The sequence below is a fragment of the Capra hircus genome, chromosome 1, assembly GCF_001704415.2.
Source record: "Capra hircus breed San Clemente chromosome 1, ASM170441v1, whole genome shotgun sequence".
In the NCBI taxonomy this organism is placed as follows: domain Eukaryota; kingdom Metazoa; phylum Chordata; class Mammalia; order Artiodactyla; family Bovidae; genus Capra; species Capra hircus.
In genome coordinates this window covers 132776297-132798586 of record NC_030808.1, presented here as the reverse complement: position 1 = coordinate 132798586, position 22290 = coordinate 132776297, and the positions used below count along the sequence as shown (strand labels likewise).

Genomic DNA, 22290 nt, shown 5'->3' with positions numbered 1-22290 from the left:
ATAGAAATCATAATATAGTACTTTCCTTGGTTCTGTGTATAGTGTTTGCCCAGTTCTGTCATTTGGCAAAGTTGTTGAACCTCAGAGGATAATGGAAACCCCCAAATTTATAACTAGTTAGTTAGAAGTGTGGGTAGCCTGGGAACCCCAGAGTTATGGCTGGTGTCTGAAGTAAGACAAGTCCTGTTTAGGACTGTGTCCTTAACCTCTGAAATCTGCACTAACTCTGGATGGTTAGTGCTGAAATTACATTGCACTGGGACCAAAAATTATTTGAAGAGATAATGGCCCAGAATTTTCTGTACTTGATAAAAACTATAAACCCACAAACCTAAGATGTTCAATAAGCCCAAAGCTCAAGAAACACAAAATTATACCAGTGAAAGTAAAAGTCACTCAGTCGTGTCCAACTCTTTGCTACCCCATGGACCATGGTCCATGGAATTCTCCAGGCCAGAATACTAGATTGGGTAGCCTTTCCCTTCTCCAGGGGATCTTCCCAACCCAAGGATCAAACCCAGGCCTCCCGCCATTGCCCAAGATTCTTTACCACCTGAGCCACAAGGGAAGCCCAAGAATACTGGAATGGGTAACCTATCCGTTCTCCAGCAGATCTTCCCAACCCAGGAATTGAACTGGGATCTCCTGCATTACAGGTGGATTCTTTACCAACTGAGCTGTGGCACATCACAATAATAGAAAGTTTGAAAAGTAGCCAGAGAAAATAGTCACATTTCATAGAGTTGAACAAAGATAAAGATGACAGTGGATTTCATGTTGGAAAAGTCCAAACCAGAAGACAGAGGAGCAACATCTCTAAAGTACTGAAAGAAAAGAACAGTCAACCTTGAATACTATACCCAATGAAAATATCCTTCAAAAATGAAGGTGGACTAAAGATTTTTATTTTTGGACGTAAAAAAGCTCAAAGAATTCATCATCAGCAGAAATGCATTACAAGAGATGTGTTTCATTTCTTTGTTTTTTTAAAAAAGTTGTTTATGCAAGGAGGAAAATAATACCAGATGGAAATACAAATCTACACAAAGGAATGAGCTCCAGAAGTAGTAACTACATATATGTGATTTTTTATTATTCACATCTCTTTAGAAGAAAATTAACTCTTTAAATGAAGCTATCAACACTGCCTTATGTTATTTCTAACATATGTTTAAGTACAATTTAACAACAGTAGCATAAAGATTAGGTGAAGAGAAATGGAAGTATATTGTTATGGTTCAAATATAATCCATGAGGTTGTTTAACATTTCTTGCAAGTAGATTATACTAAGTTAAAGATGTATGTTGTAACCTCTGATGTACCTCTGAAATAACAAGAGCTATAGCTATAGTTATAGCTAATAAGCCAAAAAAGGAAATAAAAGAATTATAAAGCACACTAAGTTAACCCAAATGGAGGCAGAAATGGAAGGAAAAAAAGGAACAAAGGCTGGATGGGATAAGAGATTTAAACCTAACCATACCAATAGTCACCTATAAGTGGTGTGCATATCCCTCAAAGGCAAATGTTAGACAAAAATACCAAGACCTAAAATTATATTAGACAAAAACAAACAAGACCCAAAGATTAGACAAAAAACCAAGACCCAAATCATAAAGACGCAAACAGGTTAAAAGTAAAAGGTGATGAAAAAATATATATATCATACTAACACTAATCAAAAGAAGGCTCTTGAAGAAATGCAAATCAAAACTATAATGAGGTATAACCTCACACCAGTCAAAATGGCTACTAAAAAGTCTACAGATAACAAATGCTGGAGAAGGTGTGGAGCAAAGGAAACCCTCCTACACTGTGGTGGCAATGTAGATTGGTACAGCCAGTGTGGAATACAGTATAAAGGTTACTCAGAAAACTAAAAATAGAGCTGCCAGCAATCCCACTGTTGGGCACCTATTTGGAAAAGGCAAAAACTCTTAATTTGAAAAGATACATGCACCCCAGTGTTCATAGCAGGACTGTTTACAGTAGCCAATACATGGAAGCAACCTAAATGTCCACTGACAGAGGAATGGATAAAGAAGATGTATATAATGGAATGAAATAAGGTCATTTGCATTGATATAGATGAACCTAGAGATTATCATACTAAATGAAGTAGGTTAGATAAAGATAGATATCATATGCTATCACTTGTATGTAGAATCTTAAAAAATGATACAAACGAACTTATTTAGAAACAGACTCACAGACATAGAAAACAAATTTATGGTTACTGAAGGGGAACCAAGGCAGGGGGGGGATAAATTAGGAGCTTTGGATTAACAGATACACATACTATATATAAAGTAGATACACAACAAGGACCTACAATATAGCACAGGGAACTGTATTCAATATCTTACAATAACCTACAATGCAAAAAGAATCTGAAAAAGTATATATATATATATATATATATATATATATATATATAATATAAGAAACAAGGATATACTGTAAAGCACAAGGAATGATGGCCATTTTCTGGTAATAATCTATAATGGAATATAATCTGCCAAAATTCTGAAACTAACATAACACTAGATCAACTATACTTCAACAAAAAATAAGATGAAGAAAATAGCTGATACAAATTTGTAAAATAAATGTCTATATTTTAAAAGATACAGAGATAAAAGACAGGACCATCCCCATAAGGGAAATACAGTTAATAAACAAATAGTTGTTGTTTAGTTGCTTAGTCTTACTGACTCTTTTGCAACCCCATGATCTGTAGCCTGCCAGGCTCCTCTGTCTATGGCATTTTCCAGGCAAGAATGATGGAGTGGGTTGCCATTTCCTTTTCCAGGGGATCTTCCCAACCCAGGGCTTGAACTTGTGTCTCCTACATTGTAGTTGTCTCCTGTATTGCAGGCGGATTCTTTACCACTAGCCACCAGGGAAGCCCCAGACAGGAAAATGTTAATTCTCACTAGAAATCAGAGATATGTAAATGAAAGTTGTCTGAAGATAACAATTTACACATTCTAAAAGGACTCCCCAAAAAGCTGAATGTTAATATCCAATGATGGTGAAATAGCCCAGAAATTGACTCATACACTCATTTACAGCCATATTGTTCCCACCCTTTAGCCAGAAATGTTATGGCTAAGAACTCAAGAAAGAAATAATTCGGCAAAAGCAGAAAAGTCCCTCCACATTCCTCTGATTTCTGAATGTTGGAGCTCCCAGGGCTGAGCCCTTTGACACCTCTTTTCCATGTACACACTGGTTGGAGGATCTCACCTATATACCCAGACCTGTCTCCTCATGGATCTCCAAGAAGAAAGCAGACCTCAGTAGAGATTTCCCAGTGGGTAGGGAGTGGAGGATTTTGAAGACACTTCAAGGGCTCTGAACTAAGTCAAAAAGGGCTATGAAGACAGGGGGGCAGAAGGAACCCTAAAGCAAGTATCATCAAAATATTTATTTCTTACATTGTTAATGACCAAATGTCCCAGGCTTTATCTGCTGGGGAGTAAGGATGAGGTCCTCAGGAATTCCCTCACTGCAGTACCCCTCAGCTCTCCTGCAGGCCCCCAGAGTTTGTGTGCCTTGACACCCAACTCCAAAGTCTGGGAGTTATTTTTGCGAGGTAACCCATTCTCCAGAAAGAATGAAGGGGTAGAGCCAAAGCAAAAACAATACTCAGTTGTGGATGTGACTGGTGATAGAAGCAAGGTCCAGTGCTGTAAAGAGCAATATTACATAGGAACCTGGAATGTCAGGTCCATGAATCAAGGCAAATTGAAAGTGGTCAAACGAGATGGCAAGAGTGAACATCAACATTCTAGGAATCAGCAAACTAAAATGGACTGGAATGGGTGAATTTAACTCAGATGACCATTAAATCTACTACTGTGGACAGGAATTCCTTAAAAGAAATGGAGTAGCCATCATGGTCAACAAAAGAGTCTGAAATACAGTACTTGCATGCAATCTCAAAAACCACAGAATGATCTCTGTTCATTTCCAAGACAAACCATTCAGTATCACAGTAATCCAAGTCTATGCCCCAACCATAATGCTGAAGAAGCTGAAGTTGAATGGTTTTATGAAGACCTACAAGACCTTTTGGAACTAACACCCAAAAAAGATGTCCTTTTCATTACAGGGGACTGGAATGATAAAGTAGGAAGTCAAGAAACACCTGGAGTAACAGGCACATTTGGCCTTGGTATATGGAACGAAGCAGGGCAAATACTAATAGAGTTTTGCCAAGAAAATGCACTGGTCATAGCAAACACCCTCTTCCAACAACACAAGAGAAGACTCTACACATGGACATCAACAGATGGTCAACACCAAAATCAGATTGATTATATTCTTTGCAGCCAAAGATGGAGAAGCTCTATACAGTCAAAAAAACACAAGACTAGGAGCTAACTGTGGCTCAGATCATGAATTCCTTATTGCCAAATTCACAGACTTAAATTTAAGAAAGTAGGGGAAACCACTAGACCATTCAGGTATGACCTAAATCAAATCCCTTATGATTATCCCGTGGAAGTGAGAAATAGACTTAAGGGACTAGATCTGATAGATAGAGTGCCTGATGAACTATAGACGGAGGTTCATGACTGTACAGGAGACAGGGATCAAGACCATCCCCATGGAAAAGAAATGCAAAAAACCAAAATGGCTGTCTGGGGGGGCCTACAAATAGCTGTGAAAAGAAGAGAGGTGAAAAGCAAAGGAGAAAAGGAAAGATATAAGCATCTGAATGCAGAGTTCCAAAGAATAGCAAGAAGAGATAAGAAAGCCTTCCTCAGTAATCAAAGCAAAGAAATAGAGGAAAACAACAGAATGGGAAAGACTAGAGATCTCTTCAAGAAAATTAGAGCTACCAAGGGAACATTTTTATGCAAAGATGGGCTTGATAAAGGACAGAAATGGTATGGACCTAACAGAAGCAGAAGATATTAAGAAGAGGTGGCAAGAGTACACAGAAGAACTGTACAAAAAAGATCTTCAAGACCAAGATAATCATGATGGTGTGATCACTCACCTAGAGCCAGACATCCTGGAATATGAAGTCAAGTGGGCCTTAGAAAGCATCACTACGAACAAAGCTAGTGGAGGTGATGGAATTCCAGTTCAGCTATTTCAAATCCTGAAAGATGATGCTGTGAAAGTGCTGCACTCAATATGCCAGCAAGTTTGGAAAACTCAGCAGTGGCCACAGGACTGGAAAAGGTCAGTTTTCATTCCAATCCCAAAGAAAGGCAATGCCAAAGAATGCTCAAACTACCACACAGTTGCACTCATCTCACACACTAGTCAAGTAATGCTCAAAATTCTCCAAGCCAGGCTCCAGCAATACGTGAACTGTGAACCTCCAGACGTTCAAGCTGGCTTTAGAAAAGGCAGAGGAGCCAGAGATCAAAATGCCAACATCCGCTAGATCATGGAAAAAGCAAGAGAGCTCCAGAAAAACATCTATTTCTGCTTTATTGACTCTGCCAAAGCCTTTGACTGTGTGGATCACAATAAATTGTGGAAAATTCTGAGAGAGATGGGAATACCAGACCACCTGACCTGCCTCTTGAGAAACCTATATGCAGGTCAGGAAGCAACAGTTAGAACTGGACATGGAACAACAGACTGGTTCCAATTAGGAAAAGGAGTACGTCAAGGCTGTTTATTGTCACCCTGCTTATTTAACTTCTAAGCAGAGTACATCATGAGAAACGCTGGGCTGGAAGAAGCACAAGCTGGAATCAAGATTGCCGGGAGAAATATCAATAACCTCAGATATGCAGATGATACCACCCTTATGGCAGAAAGTGAAGAGGAACTAAAAAGCCTCTTCATGAAAGTGAAAGAGGAGAGCGAAAAAGTAGGCTTAAAGCTCAACATTCAGAAAACAAAGATCATGGCATCTGGTGCCATCACTTTATGGGAAATTGATGCAGAAACAGTGGAAATACTGTCAAGATTTTATTTTGGGGGGCTCCAAAATCACTGCAGATGTTGACTGCAGCCATGAAATTAAAAGACACTTAATCCTTGGAAGAAAAGTTATAACCAACCTAGATAGCATATTGAAAAGCAGAGACATTACTTTGCCAATAAGGGTCCATCTAGTCAAGGCTATGGTTTTTCCAGTGGTAATGTATGGATGTGAGAGTTGGACTGTGAAGAAAGCTGAGCACTGAAGAATTGATGCTTTTGAACTGTGGTGTTGGAGAAGACTCTTGAGAGTCCCTTGGACTGCAAGGAGATCCAACCCATCCATTCTGGAGGAGATCAGCCCTGGGATTTCTTTGGAAGAACTGATGCTGAAGCTGAAACTCCAATACTTTGGCCACCTCATGCGAAGAGCTGACTCATTGGAAAAGACTCTGATGCTGGGAGGGATTGAGGGCAGGAGGAGAAGGGGACGACAGAGGATGAGATGGGTTGATGGCATTACGGACTCGATGGACATGAGTCTGAGTGAACTCTGGGATTTGGTGATGGACAGGGAGGCCTGGCGTGCTGCAGTTCATGGGGTTGCAAAGAGTCGGACACGACTGAGCAACTGAACTGAACCCATTCATATTTTGACTTCTTCACTGAAATCCATGTAAGTGAGCAAAATTTGCCTCCCCAAAATATCTAGATGTAATTATTTCAAGCTGAAAACAATCAAAGCCCAAAAGACTCAGAAAAAACTTTGACCATCTCCCTAGCTGCCTAAAAAATTGAGATAGAGGACCTCTTCCTGGAACAGAGTGATCAGAGCAATCAGCAGAAATTTCTGCAAAGAGTATGTGCAAAGTATGGTGAGCAAAACTTAGCCATAGCCTTGACTAGAGATCACAGTCCACTCTGTGTCCTCCTGTCCTGTTGTTTGCACAGCAAACCTTTGAAGTCTCAAACGACCAACTCCAATATCCACTAGTGTTTCTAGCTGAAGATGGTATTTAAAGTAAGAGCTTTGGCCATTTTGCCTAGTTACTCACTTTTCCTGGGTCTCTCCCATGTGTACACATTATTAAACTTCTGTTTAATTTTTTGCCTGTTAAAAGAAAACTCTTATAAATAAATGGGAGGCTTTCCATGTTCATGGATTGAAAGACTTAACTGTTTATAAATGCCCATACTGTCCAGAGCAATCTATAGATCAGTGTAACCTCTATCAAAATCCCAGCGGTTCCTTTCTGCCATTCCCTGGCAGATACCATTTCTGTTCTCTGCTTCTATGAGTTTGACTATTTTAGATACCCTATATAAGTGGAATCATGGAGGTGTTGTTCAATGAGTATAAAGTTTCAGTTATGCAAGACAAGTAAGTTCTAGAGATCTGTTGTACAACATAGTGCCTCCTATCACTAACAATACTGTATTCTGCACTTGAATTTTTGTTAGAAGGTAGATTTCATGTGAAGTATTATCAGAAAACAAACAAAAAAAAGAAAAGCACAAGGAAAGTGCTGGAGATAATGGATATATCTGTTACCTTAATTGCAGTGGTGGTTTCCTAAGGTATATGCATTTATCCAGACTCAGATAATTGTATATATGTATAGTTTTTGTATATCAATTATACCTCAATAAAGTTATTTTTAAATACCAGTGGTATTTTTACAGAAGTGGAAAAAACAGTTCTAAAATTCATATGGAAGTTCAAAGGACTTGGAATAGCCAAAACAATCCTGTAAAAGGAGAATAAAGCTGAAGTCTCACCCTTTATGACTTCAAAACATATTACAAAGACACAGCAGTCAAACAAGATGGTACTGGCATAAACACAGACATGTAGACCAATGGAACAGAATAGAGAACCCAGAAGTAGATTCTTGCTTATATGGTCAAATGATCTTCAGTGTTGCCAAGAGTAACAGTGAGGAAAAGATTAATCTCCAACAAATGATGTTAGGAAAACTGAATATTCATATGCAAAGGAAAGAAGTTAGACCCATTATCATAGCATGTACAAAAATGAAAATGGATTAAAGACCTAAACATAAAACCTCAAACTATACCTCTTAGAAGAAAACATAGGGAGAAACTTTATGATACTAGTTTTGACAATGATTTTTATGGATATGATACCAAAAGCACAGATAACAAAAGCAAAAGACAAAATGGGATTATATCAAATTTGAAACTGTCACAGCAAAGAAATAGCACAGTGAAAGGCAGCCTACAGAATGGAAGACATATTTGCAAACATATCTGGATAGGCTACTATCCAGATTATATAAAGAACTCCTGTGACTCAGTAACAACAAACAAGTAAACAAGTAACCTGAATTTGAAACAAGCAAAGGACTTGGATAAACATTTCTCCAAAGAAGATAAAATGTCAAATAAGCATATGAAAAGATGTTCAACATCATTAAGCAGGGGAACACAAATTAAAACCACAATGAGATACCACCTCACACCCATTAAGATGGCTACTGTTTTTTGTTTTTTTTTTAAGTGTTGGTAAGGATGTGGAGAAACTGGAATACTGTTAAGAATGTAAAATGGTATAGCCACTATGGAAAATAAAACAGAAGTTCCATATGATCATCAATACTACTCCTGGGTATATATCCAAAAGAATTGAAAACAGAATCTCAGAGCTTTGTACATCAATGTTGATGGCAACATTATTCACTGTAGCCAAGAGGTAGAAGTGATGTAAATGTCCATCAGTGGATGAATGGATAAGAAAATGTGGTGTATATATATACAACAGAATATTGTTTATCTTTTTTAAAAAAAGGGGAATTCTGTCACATGAAGCAGTAGATTAATCTTGAGAACGTTATGCTAAGGGAAATCAGCTAGTCACAAAAAGATGTATACTGCATGACTCCACTTATGAGGAGTCTAAAGTGGTCAAATGCATACAAATAGAAGAATAGTGGTTTCCAGGGGCTGGAGGGAGGATGAAGTAAGAGTTCATTGTGTGATGAGTGTAGAGTTTCAGTCATGCAGGACTGGGTTGGATGGGAAGTGGGGAGAATCTGGGGATATCCTAGATTGTGCAAGTGATTGACAATATTGTACTCTCTTAACTACAGTATTTGCACCCCAAATTATCTGGATGTAATTGTTTCAAGCTGAAAACAATTGAAGCCCAAGTGATTGGCAATATTGTACTGTAAGTGATTGTGCAAGTGACTGAAGTATTGTACTCTACACTTGTAAATTGTTGGGAGGATGAATCTTATGTTTTCTTTGCCACAAAAAAGAAAAGAAAAAGCTGGGTCACTATATTAATGTCAAAGTAATTTTTAGAGAAAATAATGTTGCTAAGGAATGATAAAGGGGTCAGTTTATAAGGATAATATAACAATTCTAAATGTTTATACACCTAATAACAGAACTTCAGAATGCATGAAGCAAAGTCCAATAGAACTGCAAGGATAAATCCACAGTTATAGTTGTAGATTTCCGTGTGCTGCTCTTAATAATGAATAGTACAAGTAGAGAGAAAATCAGTAAGGATACATAGAACACAAAAACAAGACTATCAACCAAGCTGACCTAATTGACATTTACATTACACTTCATTGAACCACAGCAGAATACACATTCATTTAATTTTTTCCTGTGAAATCTTTATACATTTTATTGTCTTTCCCTACATGTTATTTTTCTACTTTATCCATTCAGTTCAGTTCAGTCACTCAGTCATGTCCGATTCTTTGTGACCCCATGAATTGCAGCACGCCGGGCCTCCCTGTCCATCACCAACTCCCGGAGTTCACTCAAACCCACGTCCATTGAGTCGGTGATGCCATCCAGCCATCTCATCCTCTGTCATCCCTTTCTCCTGCCCCCAATCCCTCCCAGCATCAGAGTTTTTCCAATGAGTTAACTCTTCGCATGAGGTGGCCAAAGTACTGGAGCTTCAGCTTTAGCGTCATTCCTTCCAAAGAAATCCCAGGGTTGATCTCCTTCAGAATGGACTGGTTGGATCTCCTTGCAGTCCAAGGGACTCTCAAGAGTCTTCTCCAACACCACAGTTCAAAAGCATCAATTCTTCGGTGCTCAGCTTTCTTCACAGTCCAACTCTCACATCCATACATGACTACAGGAAAAACCATAGCCTTGACTAGATGGACCTTTGTTGGCAAAGTAATGTCTCTGCTTTTGAATATACTATCTAGGTTGGTCATAACTTTCCTTCCAAGGAGTAAGTGTCTTTTAATTTCCTGGCTAAAGGGCATTAGGAATCTGAGTAAGAAGGTATGGGTTCAAGCATACCCTGGTCATATAGAATATACATACCTTTAACATGTACACAGAATATTTCCCAAAATAGACTATATTCTGACCATAGAATAAATCTCAACAAATTCTAAATATTCAGTTCACTAAATATGTTCTCTGACCATAATGGAATTCAATTAGAAACAATAACAGATCTGTGAAAAATTCCTAAATGTTTGATAAATAGCAACTTTTAAATAACCTATGGGTCAGAGAAGAAGAAATCAAAAGGAAAATTAGGAAGTATTTTGAAGTGAATGAAAATACAGCATGTCAAAATTTATGGGATGCTGCTAAAGCTGTATTTAATAAGTGAGTTTAGCAAGGTTACAGATACATGATCAATATATGAAACTCAACTTTCTATATACTAGCAACAAATAATTGAAAATAAAATCTTTTAAATACCATTTATAATTATTCACAAAATATTAAATCCTTGGAAGGAAAGTTATGACCAACCTAGATAGCATATTAAAAAGCAGAAACATTACTTTGCCAACAAAGGTCCATCTAGTCAAGTCTATGGTTTTTCCAGTGGTCATGTATGGATGTGAGAGTTGGACTGTGAAGAAAGCTGAGCGCCGAAGAATTGATGCTTTTGAACTGTGGTGTTGGAGAAGACTCTTGAGAGTCCCTTAGACTGCAAGGAGATCCAACCAGTCCATCCTAAAGGAGATCAGTCCTGAGTGTTCATTGAAAGGACTGATGCTGAAGCTGAAACTCCAATACTTTGGCCACCTCATGCGAAGAGTTGACTCACTGGAAAAGACTCTGATGCTGGGAGGGATTGGGGGCAGGAGGAGAAGGGGACGACAGAGGATGAGATGGCTGGATGGCATCACCGACTCAATGGATGTGAGTTTGGGTAAACTCTGGGAGTTGGTGATGGACAGGGAGGCCTGGCGTGCTGAGATTCATGGGGTCGCAAAGAGCTGGACATGACTGAGTGACTGAACTGAACTGAACTGAAACCTGTAGAAAAGAAGCCCAAAGTAGAATATAAACAATAACAAATGAACTCTATTACAAATGGGTAACACAACTACATTAAGGAAGATAAAGGAAGATAAGGAAAGACCTAAATAACCTTGGAAAATTATATTTTCACTGGATACTCTAAAACTAAAGACCAAAGATACTATATACAAATACTGTAGTCTAGTTAGTAAATTACTTTCTCAATGGGGTAACGGTTGGCAATTCTGTTAAAAGTTACAAAGGAAAGAGGGAACCTTGCATTATTGAATTAAAATTAGCTATCTGTATGATTATATAGTTTTTAATACATATAGATATAGAAAAATACACGTATATGTGTATGTATGAACTGATATACATACATGTATTCCTAGTTGTGTCTACTAAGAGGATTTGGTAGCAATGACACCCTAGTAGTAACGAGTACTCCTAGCCCCCAGATTTGCTTCCAAATACCATTCTCCAGGAAAAGAAATCAGGGCTGCTTGGAGAAAAGGTTGATTCTCAGGTGGGAGCATAGCAAATATAAAATGAGCCTGCACTATTTTGTGATACCAGAAGATATGGAAGTGTTCACAAAAGGATGGGGTATGTCAAGAGGACAAAGGAGCCAACCTAACAGCTCCCAGAGACCAAAGCTAGCTCAATTTGAGCAGCAGAATAATATTAGTATTTTATGATGCTATTGATAAACTGATATAATCCAATACAATTATAGTATTGGATTATAACCCATAGAATGAAATAAATACCCATGAGTCTATACTGACATAAATTGAACAAATAAATACAAGGGAAAGGACAGATCTTCCTTACAGAACAATTTCAGTTAACAAATGTGGAGGGGATGAGAGGAAAAGCAAAGTAAACATCACTATATAAATTTGGTAAACAAGACTATAAAAATGCCACAGTCAATTTCTATCAATGCCTGCTAATATTTGTGGGTAAAAATTTGCAGAGAAACAGGATATTGACAGAGTCTCCAAGTATCTCCTCCATGATATTTATCAACTTTATTAAAGGAATGTAATAAATTTATGGTGGCAGACCCACCAGATACCACTTTAACCAAGTATATTCAAAAATCAATACAAGTTGTAAGACCTATCAACACCACATACTCCTTATATGACTGAAAAGGACACATCACTTCCGTGGTAAACTCACTAAAAGTGTGTAACTTTAATCATAAGAAAATACCAGACATGCCACATTGAGAGACATTCTACAGAAAAACTGACCAGAACTCATTAAAGTGTCAGAATCATGAAACATAATGAAAGACTGAAGAACTGCCATGGATTGGGATAGCAATGAGACGCAAGAACTAAATGCAGTTAGGATCCTGAAACAGGAAAAAAAAAAGACTTTAGGGGGAAACCTGGTAAATTTTGAATAAGATCTGTAGTTTAGTATTCAGTTCAGTTCAGTTGCTCAGTCGTGTCCGACTCTTTGTGACCCCATGAATCGCAGCACGACAGGCCTCCCTGTCCATCACCAACTCCCGGAGTTCACTCAGACTCATGTCCATCAAGTCCGTGATGCCATCCAGCCATCTCATCCTCTGTCGTCCCCTTCTCCTCCTGCCCCCAATCCCTCCCAGCATCAGAGTCTTTTCCAATGAGTCAACTCTTCGCATGAGGTGGCCAAAGTACTGGAGTTTCAGCTTTAGCATCATTCCTTCCAAAGAAATCCCAGGGCTGATCTCCTTCAGAATGGAGATCATTCTGATCTCCTTGCAGTTCAAGGGACTCTCAAGAGACTTCTCCAACACCACAGTTCAAAAGCATCAATTCTTCAGCGCTCAGCCTTCTTCACAGTCCAACTCTCACATCCATAACATGACCACAGGAAAAACTGTACCCTTGACTAGACAGACCTCAGTCGGCAAAGTAATGTCTCTGCTTTTCAATATACTATCTAGGTTGGTCATAACTTTTCTTCCAAGGAGTAAGCGTCTTTTAATTTCATGGCTACAGTCAACATCTGCAGTGATTTTGGAGCCCAAAAAATAAAGTCTGCCACTGTTCCCCATTTATTTCCCATGGAGTGATGGGACCGGATGCCATGATCTTCGTTTTCTGAATGTTGAGCTTTAGGCCAACTTTTTCGCTCTCCTCTTTCACTCTCATCAAGAGGATTTTTAGCTTCTCTTCACTTTCTGCCATAAGGGTGGTATCATCTGCATATCTGAGGTTATTGAGATTTCTCCTGGCAATCTTGATTCCAGCTTGTGCTTCCAGTCCAGCATTTCTCATGATGTACTCTGCATATAAGTTAAATAAGCAGGGTGACAATAAACAGCCTTGACGTACTCCTTTTCCTATTTGGAACCAGTCTGTTGTTCCATGTCCAGTTCTAACTGTTGCTTCCTGACCTGCATACAGGTTTCTCAAGAGGCAGGTTAGGTGGTCTGGTATTCCCATCTCTCTCAGAATTTTCCACAATTTATTGTGATCCACACAGTCAAAGGCTTTGGCAGAATCAATAAAGCAGAAATAGATGTTTTTCTGGAACTCTCTTGCTTTTTCCATGATCTAGCGGATGTTGGCAATTTGATCTCTGGTTCCTCTGCCTTTTCTAAAACCAGCTTGAACATCAGGAAGTTCATGGTTCACGTATTGCTGGAGCCTGGCTTGGAGAATTTTGAGCATTACTTTACTAGTTTGTGAGATGAGTGCAATTGTGCGGTAGTTTGAGCATTCTTTGGCATTGCCTTTCTTTGGGATTGGAATGGAAACTGACCTTTTCCAGTCCTGTGGCCACTGCTGAGTTTTCCAAACTTGCTGGCATATTGAGTGCAGCACTTTCACAGCATCATCTTTCAGGATTTGAAATAGCTGAACTGGAATTCCATCACCTCCACTAGCTTTGTTCGTAGTGATGCTTTCTAAGGCCCACTTGACTTCACATTCCAAGATGTCTGGCTCTAGATTAGTGATCACATCATCATGATTATCTTGGCCTTGAAGATCTTTTTTGTACAGTTCTTCTGTGTATTCTTGCCACCTCTTCTTAATATCTTCTGCTTCCGTTAGGTCCATACTGTTTCTGTCCTTTATCGAGCCCATCTTTGCATAAAAATGTTCCCTTGGTAGCTCTAATTTTCTTGAAGAGATCTCTAGTCTTTCCCATTCTGTTGTTTTCTTCTATTTCTTTGCATTGACCGCTGAAGAAGGCTTTCTTATCTCTTCTTGCTATTCTTTGGAACTCTGCATTCTGATGCTTATATCTTTCCTTTTCTCCTTTGCTTTTCACCTCTCTTTCTTTCACAGCTATTTGTAAGGCCTCCCCAGACAGCCATTTTGGTTTTTTGCATTTCTTTTCCATGGGGATGGTCTTGAATCCTGTCTCCTGTACAATGTCACAAACCTCATTCCATAGTTCATCAGGCACTCTATCTATCAGATCTAGTCCCTTAAATCTATTTCTCACTTCCACTGGATAATCATAAGGGATTTGATTTAGGTCATACCTGAGTGGTCTAGCGGTTTTCCCAATTTTCTTCAATTTGAGTCTGAATTTGGTAATAAGGAGTTCATGATCTGAGCCACAGTCAGCTCCTGGTCTTGTTTTTGTTGACTGTATAGAGCTTCTCCATCTTTGGCTGCAAAGAATATAATCAATCTGATTTTGGTGTTGACCATCTGTTGATGTCCATGTGTAGAGTCTTCTCTTGTGTTGTTGGAAGAGGGTGTTTGCTATGACCAGTGCATTTTCTTGCAAAACTTTATTAGTCTTTGCCCTGCTTCATTCTGCATTCCAAGGCCAAGTTCGCCTGTTACTTCAGGTGTTTCTTGACTTCCTACTTTTGCATTCCAGTCCCCTATAATGAAAAGGACATCTTTTTTGGGTGTTAGTTCCAAAAGGTCTTGTAGGTCTTCATAAAACCATTCAACTTCAGCTTCTTCAGCGTTACTGGTTAGGGCATAGACTTGGATAACTGTGATATTGAATGGTTTGCCTTGGAGACGAACAGAGATCATTCTGTCGTTTTTGAGATTGCATGCAAGTACTGCATTTCAGACTCTTGTAGACCATGATGGCTACTCCATTTCTTCTGAGGGATTCCTGCCCGCAGTAGTAGATATAATGGTCATCTGAGTTAAATTCACCCATTCCAGTCCATTTTAGTTCACTGATTCCTAGAATGTCAACATTCACCCTTGCCATCCCTTGTTTGACCTCTTCTAATTTGCCTTGATTCATGGACCTGACATTCCAGGTTCCTATGCAATATTGCTCTTTACAGCATTGGATCTTGCTTCTATCACCAGTCACATCCATAACTGGGTATTGTTTTTGCTTTGGCTCCATCCCTTCATTCTTTCTGGAGTTATTTCTCCACTGATCTCCAGTAGCATATTGGGCACCTAATGACCTGGGGAGTTCCTCTTTCAGTATCCTATCATTTTGCCTTTTCATACTCTTCATGGGGTTCTCAAGGCAAGAATACTGAAGTGGTTTGCCATTCCCTTCTCCAGTGGACCACATTCTGTCAGATCTCTCCACCATGACCCACCCGTCTTGGGTTGCCCTGCAGGCATGGCTTGGTTTCATTGAGTTAGACAAGTCTGTGGTCCTAGTGTGATTAGATTGACTAGGTTTCTGTGAGTATGGTTTCAGTGTGTCTGCCCTCTGATGCCCTCTTGCAACACCTACCATCTTACTTGGGTTTCTCTTACCTTGGGCGTTGGGTATCTCTTCACGGCTGCTCCAGCAAAGCACAGCTGCTGCTCCTTACCTTGGATGAGGGGTATCTCCTCACTGCCACCCTTCCTGACTTTCAACGTGGGATAGCTCCTCTAGGCCCTCCTGTGCCTGCTCAGCCACTGCTCCTCGGGTTGCTCCTCCCGGCCGCTGGCCCTGGCCTCGGGCATGGGTGGCTCCTCAGGGTCACCGCCCATGACCTCGGTCGTGGGGTGTCTCCTTCCGGCTGCCGCCCTGACCTTGGACACAGAGTGTCTCCTCCCGGCCGCCACTGACCTCGGACGTGGGGTAGCTCCTCTCGGCCACCGCCCCTGACCTCGGACGAGGCGTGGCTCCTCCTGGCCGTTCCTGCGCCATCACAGCCTGGCACTCTGGGCCACTGTCCCTGACTTCGGACGTGGGGTAGCTCTTGGTCATGCTCAGTGTGCCGGCACACCGCCACCACCTGCGCTCAGTGTTTAGTATTAGGTTGGTACAAAAGTAACTGTGGTTTTGGACTGTGAATTTTAAATCTTTACAACTGGGCTCAAACACATCTTTATCAATCAAAATAGGAACCATTACAATCAACATACTTTTGCCATTAAAAAATGTTTATTGCTGTAGCATAAAAATTGTGCTTCAGGATTCAGTGAACTCTTGGAAAGTATTTTCTGCCTCCCGCTGGTTGTGGAAACATTTTCCTTGCAAAAAGTTGTCAAGATGCTTGAAGAAGTGGTAGTTAGTAGGCAAGAGGTCAGGTGAATAGGGCAAATGAGGCAAAACTTTGTAGCCCAATTCGTTAAACTTTTGAAGCATTGAATCTGCGACATGTGGTCAAGCATTGTCATGGAGAAGAATTGGGCCCTTTCTGTTGACCAATACTAGCTGCTGGCATTGGAGTTTTTGGTGCATCTCATCAATCTGCTGAACATACTTCTCAGATGTAATGGTTTGCTGGGATTCAGAAGGCTATAGTGGATCATATGGGCAGCAGACCACCAGACGGTGACTATGCCCTTTTTTTTTGGGGGGGGGGTGCAAGTTTGGTTTTGGGAAGTGCTTTGGAGCTGCTTCTTGGTCCAACCACTGAGCTGGTTATCACTGGTTGTTGTATCAAGTCCACCTTTCATCACTCATCACAATTTGATCAAGAAATGTTTCACTGTTTTTGCATAGAATAGGAGAAGACGACACCTCAATGATTTTTTTTTCAGTCAGCTCATGAGGCAGTCATTTATCAAACTTTTTCACCCTTCCATTTTGCTTCAAATGCTAAACGACCGTAGAAAGATCAATGTGGAGTTCTTCAGCAACTTCCCATGTAATTGTGAGAGGATCAGCTTCAATGATTGCTCTCAGTTGGTCATTATCAACTTCTGATGGCTGGCTACAATGCTCTTCATCTTCAAGGCTCTCATCTCCTTTGAAAAACTTCTTGAACTGCCACTGCACTGTATGTTCATTAGCAGTTCCTAGGCCAAATGTGTTGTTGACATTGGTAGTTGTCTCCACTGCTTTACAACCCATTTTGAACTGGAATAAAAAAATCACTGAAATATGCTTGTCTAACATCATTTCTGGAGTGTAAAATAAATAATAAGTCATTAATCATAAAGCAAGAAATGTGCATTAAAATGATATATAACCACTTTTATTTGAAAATGTATTCCATTATCAAACAACAGAGTTCAACAGAGTGAAACCACAATTTTGTACCAACCCAGTATTACATCAGTGTTCATTTCTTAGTTTTGATAATTGTACTGTGGTTTGTTCAGTTCAGTTCAGTTGCTCAGTCGTGTCCAACTCCATGCGACCCCATGAACCACAGCACGCCAGGCCTCCCTGTCCATTGCCAACTCCCAGAGTCCACCCAAACCCATGTCCATTGAGTTGGTGATGTCATCCAACCATCTCATCCTCTGTCGTCCCCTTTTCCTCCTGCCCTCAATCTTCCCCAGCATCAGGGTCGTTTCCAATGAGTCAGCTCTTTGCATGAGGTGGCCAAAGTATTGAAGTTTCAGCCTCAGCATCAGTCCTTCCAATGAACACTCAGGACTGATCTCCTTTAGGATGGACTGGTTGGATCTCCTTGCAGTCCGAGGGACTCTCAAGAGTCTCCAACACCACAGTTCAAAAGCATCAATTCTTTGGCACTCAGCTTTCTTTATAGTCCAACTCTCACATCCATACATTACCACTGGAAAAACCATAGCCTTGACTAGATAGACCTTTGTTGGCAAAGTAATGTCTCTGCTTTTTAATATGCTGTCTAGGTTGGTTATAAGTTTCCTTCCAAAGAGTAAGCATCTTTTAATTTCATGGCTGCAGTCACCATCTGCAGTGATTTTGAAGCCCAGAAAAATAAGTCAGCCACTGTTTCCTCATCTATTTCCCATGAAGTGATGGGACCGGATGCCATGATCTTAGTTTGCTGAATGTTGAGCTTTAAGCCAACTTTTTCACTCTCCTCTTTCACCTTCATCAGGAGCCTTTTTAGTTCTTCACTTTCTGCCATAAGGATGGTGTCATCTGCATATCTGAGGTTATTGATATTTCTCCTGGCAATCTTGATTCCAGCTTGTGCTTCTTCCATCCCAGTGTTTCTCATGATGTACTCTGCATATAAGTTAAATAAGCAGGGTGACAATATACAGCCTTGACATACTCCTTTGCCTATTTGGAACCAGTCTGTTATTCCATGTCCAGTTCTAACTGTTGCTTCCTGACCTGCATACAGATTTCTCAAGAGGCAGGTCAGTTAAGTTGTTACCATTATGAGAAGCTAGGAGAAGAAATAGGGAATCTCTCTGTAATATTTTTATAATTTTCTATAAGACTAAAATTATTTCCAAATAAAAATTTAAGGTTCATTGGTTTTAGACTGTACTGATAAGTATGAATAGCTAACTGCTCTGAGGAAACAAAAGAGATGTAACTGATGTCTTTCCATTCATGACTAGCCAATTAATAGATTATTTCTCTAGCAGCATTATTGTTGCCTCCAGTTATTAAATTAACAGTAATTGTCTCCATTAGATTCTCTAGACTCATTGAAAATGTTTTAAAAACCAAATTAGGAAAAAAAACACTCATTTCACATGCTAGCAAGGTAATAATGCTCAAAATCTTCCAAGCTAGGCTTCAGTAGTATGTGAACTGAGAACTTCCAGGATTTAAAACAAGCTGGATTTAGAAACGGCAGAGGAACCAGAGATCAAATTGCCAACATCCGTTGGGTCATAGGAAAAGCTAGAGAATTTCAGAAAAACATCTACTTCTGCTTCATTGACTACACTAATGCCTTTGACTGTGTGGACAACAAATAGTGGAAAAGTCTTAAAGAGATGGGAATACCAAACTACCTTACCTGCCTCCTGAGAAACCTGTATGCAGGTCAAGAAGCAACAGAACTGGACATGGAAAAACAGACTGCTTCAAAAGGGGGAAAGGAGTATGTCAAGGCTGTATATTGTCACCCTGCTTGTTTACCTTATATGCAGAGCATATCACGCAAAATGCCAGACTGGATGAAGCACAAGCTGTAACCAAGATTGCCAGGTGAAATAATCTCAGATACACAGATGATACTAACTTTTATGGCATAAAGTGAAGAGGAACTAAAGAGCCTCTTGATGAAGGTGAAACTGGAGAGTGAAAAAGTTGACTTATAACAACATTCAGAAAACAAAGATCATGGCATCTGATCCTATCACTTCAAGGCAAATAGATGGAGAAACAATGGGAAACAGTGACAGAGTTTATTTTCTTAGCCTCCAAAATCACTGCAGGTGGTGACTGTCCATGAAATTCAGAGACACTTGCTCCTTGGCAGAAAAGCTATGACAAACCTAAACAGCATATTAAAAAGCAGAGACTTTACTTTGTCAACAAAGATCTGTATAGTCGAAGCTATGGTTTTTCCAGTACTCATGTATGGATGTGAGAGTTGGACCATAAGGAAGACTGAGCACTGAAGAATTGATGCTTTTGAACTGTGGTGTTGGAAAAGACTCTTGAGAGTTCCTTAGACTGCAAGGAGATCAAACCAGTCAGTTGTAAAGGAAGTCAGTCCTGAATATTATTGGAAGGACTGATGCTGAAGCTGAAGCTCCAATACTTTGGCCACCTGATGCAAAGAACTTACTCATTAGAAAAGACTCTGATGCTGGGAAGAATTGAGGGCAGGAGAAGAAGGGGACAACAGAAGATGAGATGGTTGGATGGCATCACTGACTCAATGGACATGAGTTTGAGCAAGCTCCAGGAGTTGGTAATGGACAGGAAGGCTGGCGTGCTGTAGTCCATGGGGTCGCAAAGAGTCAGATGTGACTGAGCAACTGAACAACAAAGAAAAAAAAACTATTTCAAGGTTTTAATGTTCAAATAGTCTTCTGTGAGAACAGGATATCAGATTTAAAATAAATAAAATCCTAAATTGGAAAACAGATTTATCAACACAGTGATTTTGATGAACATTAGTGGACTCACATACCTTAACATAAAGTTATTTGGCTAACATTTAGTTATTTGGCTAAAGTTATGATTATTTTTTCCAATAATTTCCCATGTCTGTAGGTTAAGAAAGAATCATTCTAGTTGGCTTCTGTCTATCCTCCTTTCTGTGTAAATTTCACTTGGCAATCCCTAACAAGATCTATGGGATGAATTTCACTGACATGTGTTAGAATTACAGCATGTACCTGTAAGACACTTGCTTTACAAATCCCCAGATATAGCCAGATTAACATTTTAACTTCCTTGAAGTATACTGTACATATCAAAGTCACACAAAAGTGTGCTTGTGAAATATTTGAGTTTAATAAAATACTAGTTAAATTTTAAGTGTATTGTTCAGTATTGTGAAACAGCAAGTTTTCTCAACTGGCAAGTATTATACAAGAGTTAAAAAAAATTCAGTATGTATCTTAGGGGTTTTTTTGCTATGTTTGTTAATTTAGTTATGATTTTATTCTTTTTCAGGATGTGGTAGATACACATCCTGGCCTCACGTTCCTGAAAGATGCTCCAGAATTCCACTCCCGGTACATCACCACGGTAGGCTGAGTCCTTTTTTGTCTTAATAAAACTCTTTAAGTTTCCTTTTTGTCACTGCCTAGTATCTAGGCTTTTAGATCTTTATGTAGAATGCACCATAATGATTATTTTAAATGGGAGGAAATAAAATTGAGTTAATTATTTATATCTAGTTCATGTGTTCTATGTGCCTAGTGCTTAAGAAGTCTCTTGTATACAAAATCTAAGTGATATACTCATTCTTTCTGGTCTCCATTAATATTGATACCCAGTGGATCTTTAGTATTTGCAAATAATACAAGAATTTTTCAACAGCCTTTTACCCAAAAAAAGTTGTTATCTAGAGTACCTCAAAATTAGAACTGAGATGATAATGAGAAATAAGAGTATATATAATCAGAAAATAAATCATGAAAGAATTTAAAGTAACATAATCACAGTCTCCTGTTTTGCAAGGTGTTCTCATCCCCTGTTTCCCATGCACAGCCTCATTTGATCAGTCACAGGCAGGGCATGCATTATGGGTGAGCGCTCACAGGCCTGCAGCTCACACTGCAGCCACACCAGGCGTTCTCTGCCCTAGCTTCCAGATTATCTTTGCAAGAATTCCACAGATGAACCTCAGGGCACACCTCGCATTCACAGCCATACCTGGCTGATATGATCCCCACCCCTGGTTCAGATCTCCCAGTAAATAGGGCAGTCTCTTCTGAGGAAGACCCTCTCCTTCTTGGGGCACTTTTTGTTGGCTATGCGTTGGGTTCTGTTGAGTTACAGAATACTGCCATTCTTCTTTCTCCTGTAGGAACTTCATTATTTCCTTTTACATTGATTCTCTTCTGACATAAAACTTTATAAGACTTCATTTGAACCATAAGATGTCACTGTCATCTAAGACTGTCTTAGAAGTTGTTTTTGCCTGTTAACCACAACCCGACACTAAGCTACCTCTTCCACAGTCACCCTGGCCCAGCTGGTCGTCCTTGTTTCTCACGTGAATTCCCTCTAATTGATCTCCCTGCTTATACCTTCATTGCCCTACAGCCTAGTCTCCACAGAGTTATTCTTTGAAAATGTAAGTCAGATCATGTCACTCCTCTGCTCAAACCCTCCAGTGTTTCCCCATCTCATTCAGAGTGAAAGCCAAAGTTCTTGCCATCATTCTCCATAACCCCTCACCCACCCGCCCACATCCTCACAATGCCTACTCTCTGTTACTTAAGCAACAGTTGTTCTCACTGTTTCTGGAACAAGCCAAACCCACTTCTGCCTCAGGTGCTTTGTTCTTACTCTCTCCTCTGCCTGGAATGCTCTTCCTACAGATTGCTGCGTAACCCACTCCCTCACTTCATCCAGATGTGTGCTCAGACATTCCC

The 22290-nt window shown here is 39.7% G+C and overlaps 1 protein-coding gene across 5 annotated transcripts in view; it reads left to right on the top strand.

Moving 5' to 3' along the window:
• Positions 1-22290, top strand: part of PPP2R3A (protein phosphatase 2 regulatory subunit B''alpha) — a 242842-nt gene that overhangs the window by 119380 nt on the left and 101172 nt on the right. For all 5 annotated transcript variants that reach the window (XM_018050892.1, XM_018050870.1, XM_013966138.2 and 2 more), the window contains one exon: positions 20861-20935. In XM_018050892.1, the coding sequence (XP_017906381.1) occupies positions 20861-20935 (75 nt within the window). The remainder of the gene's footprint in view (positions 1-20860; positions 20936-22290) is intronic.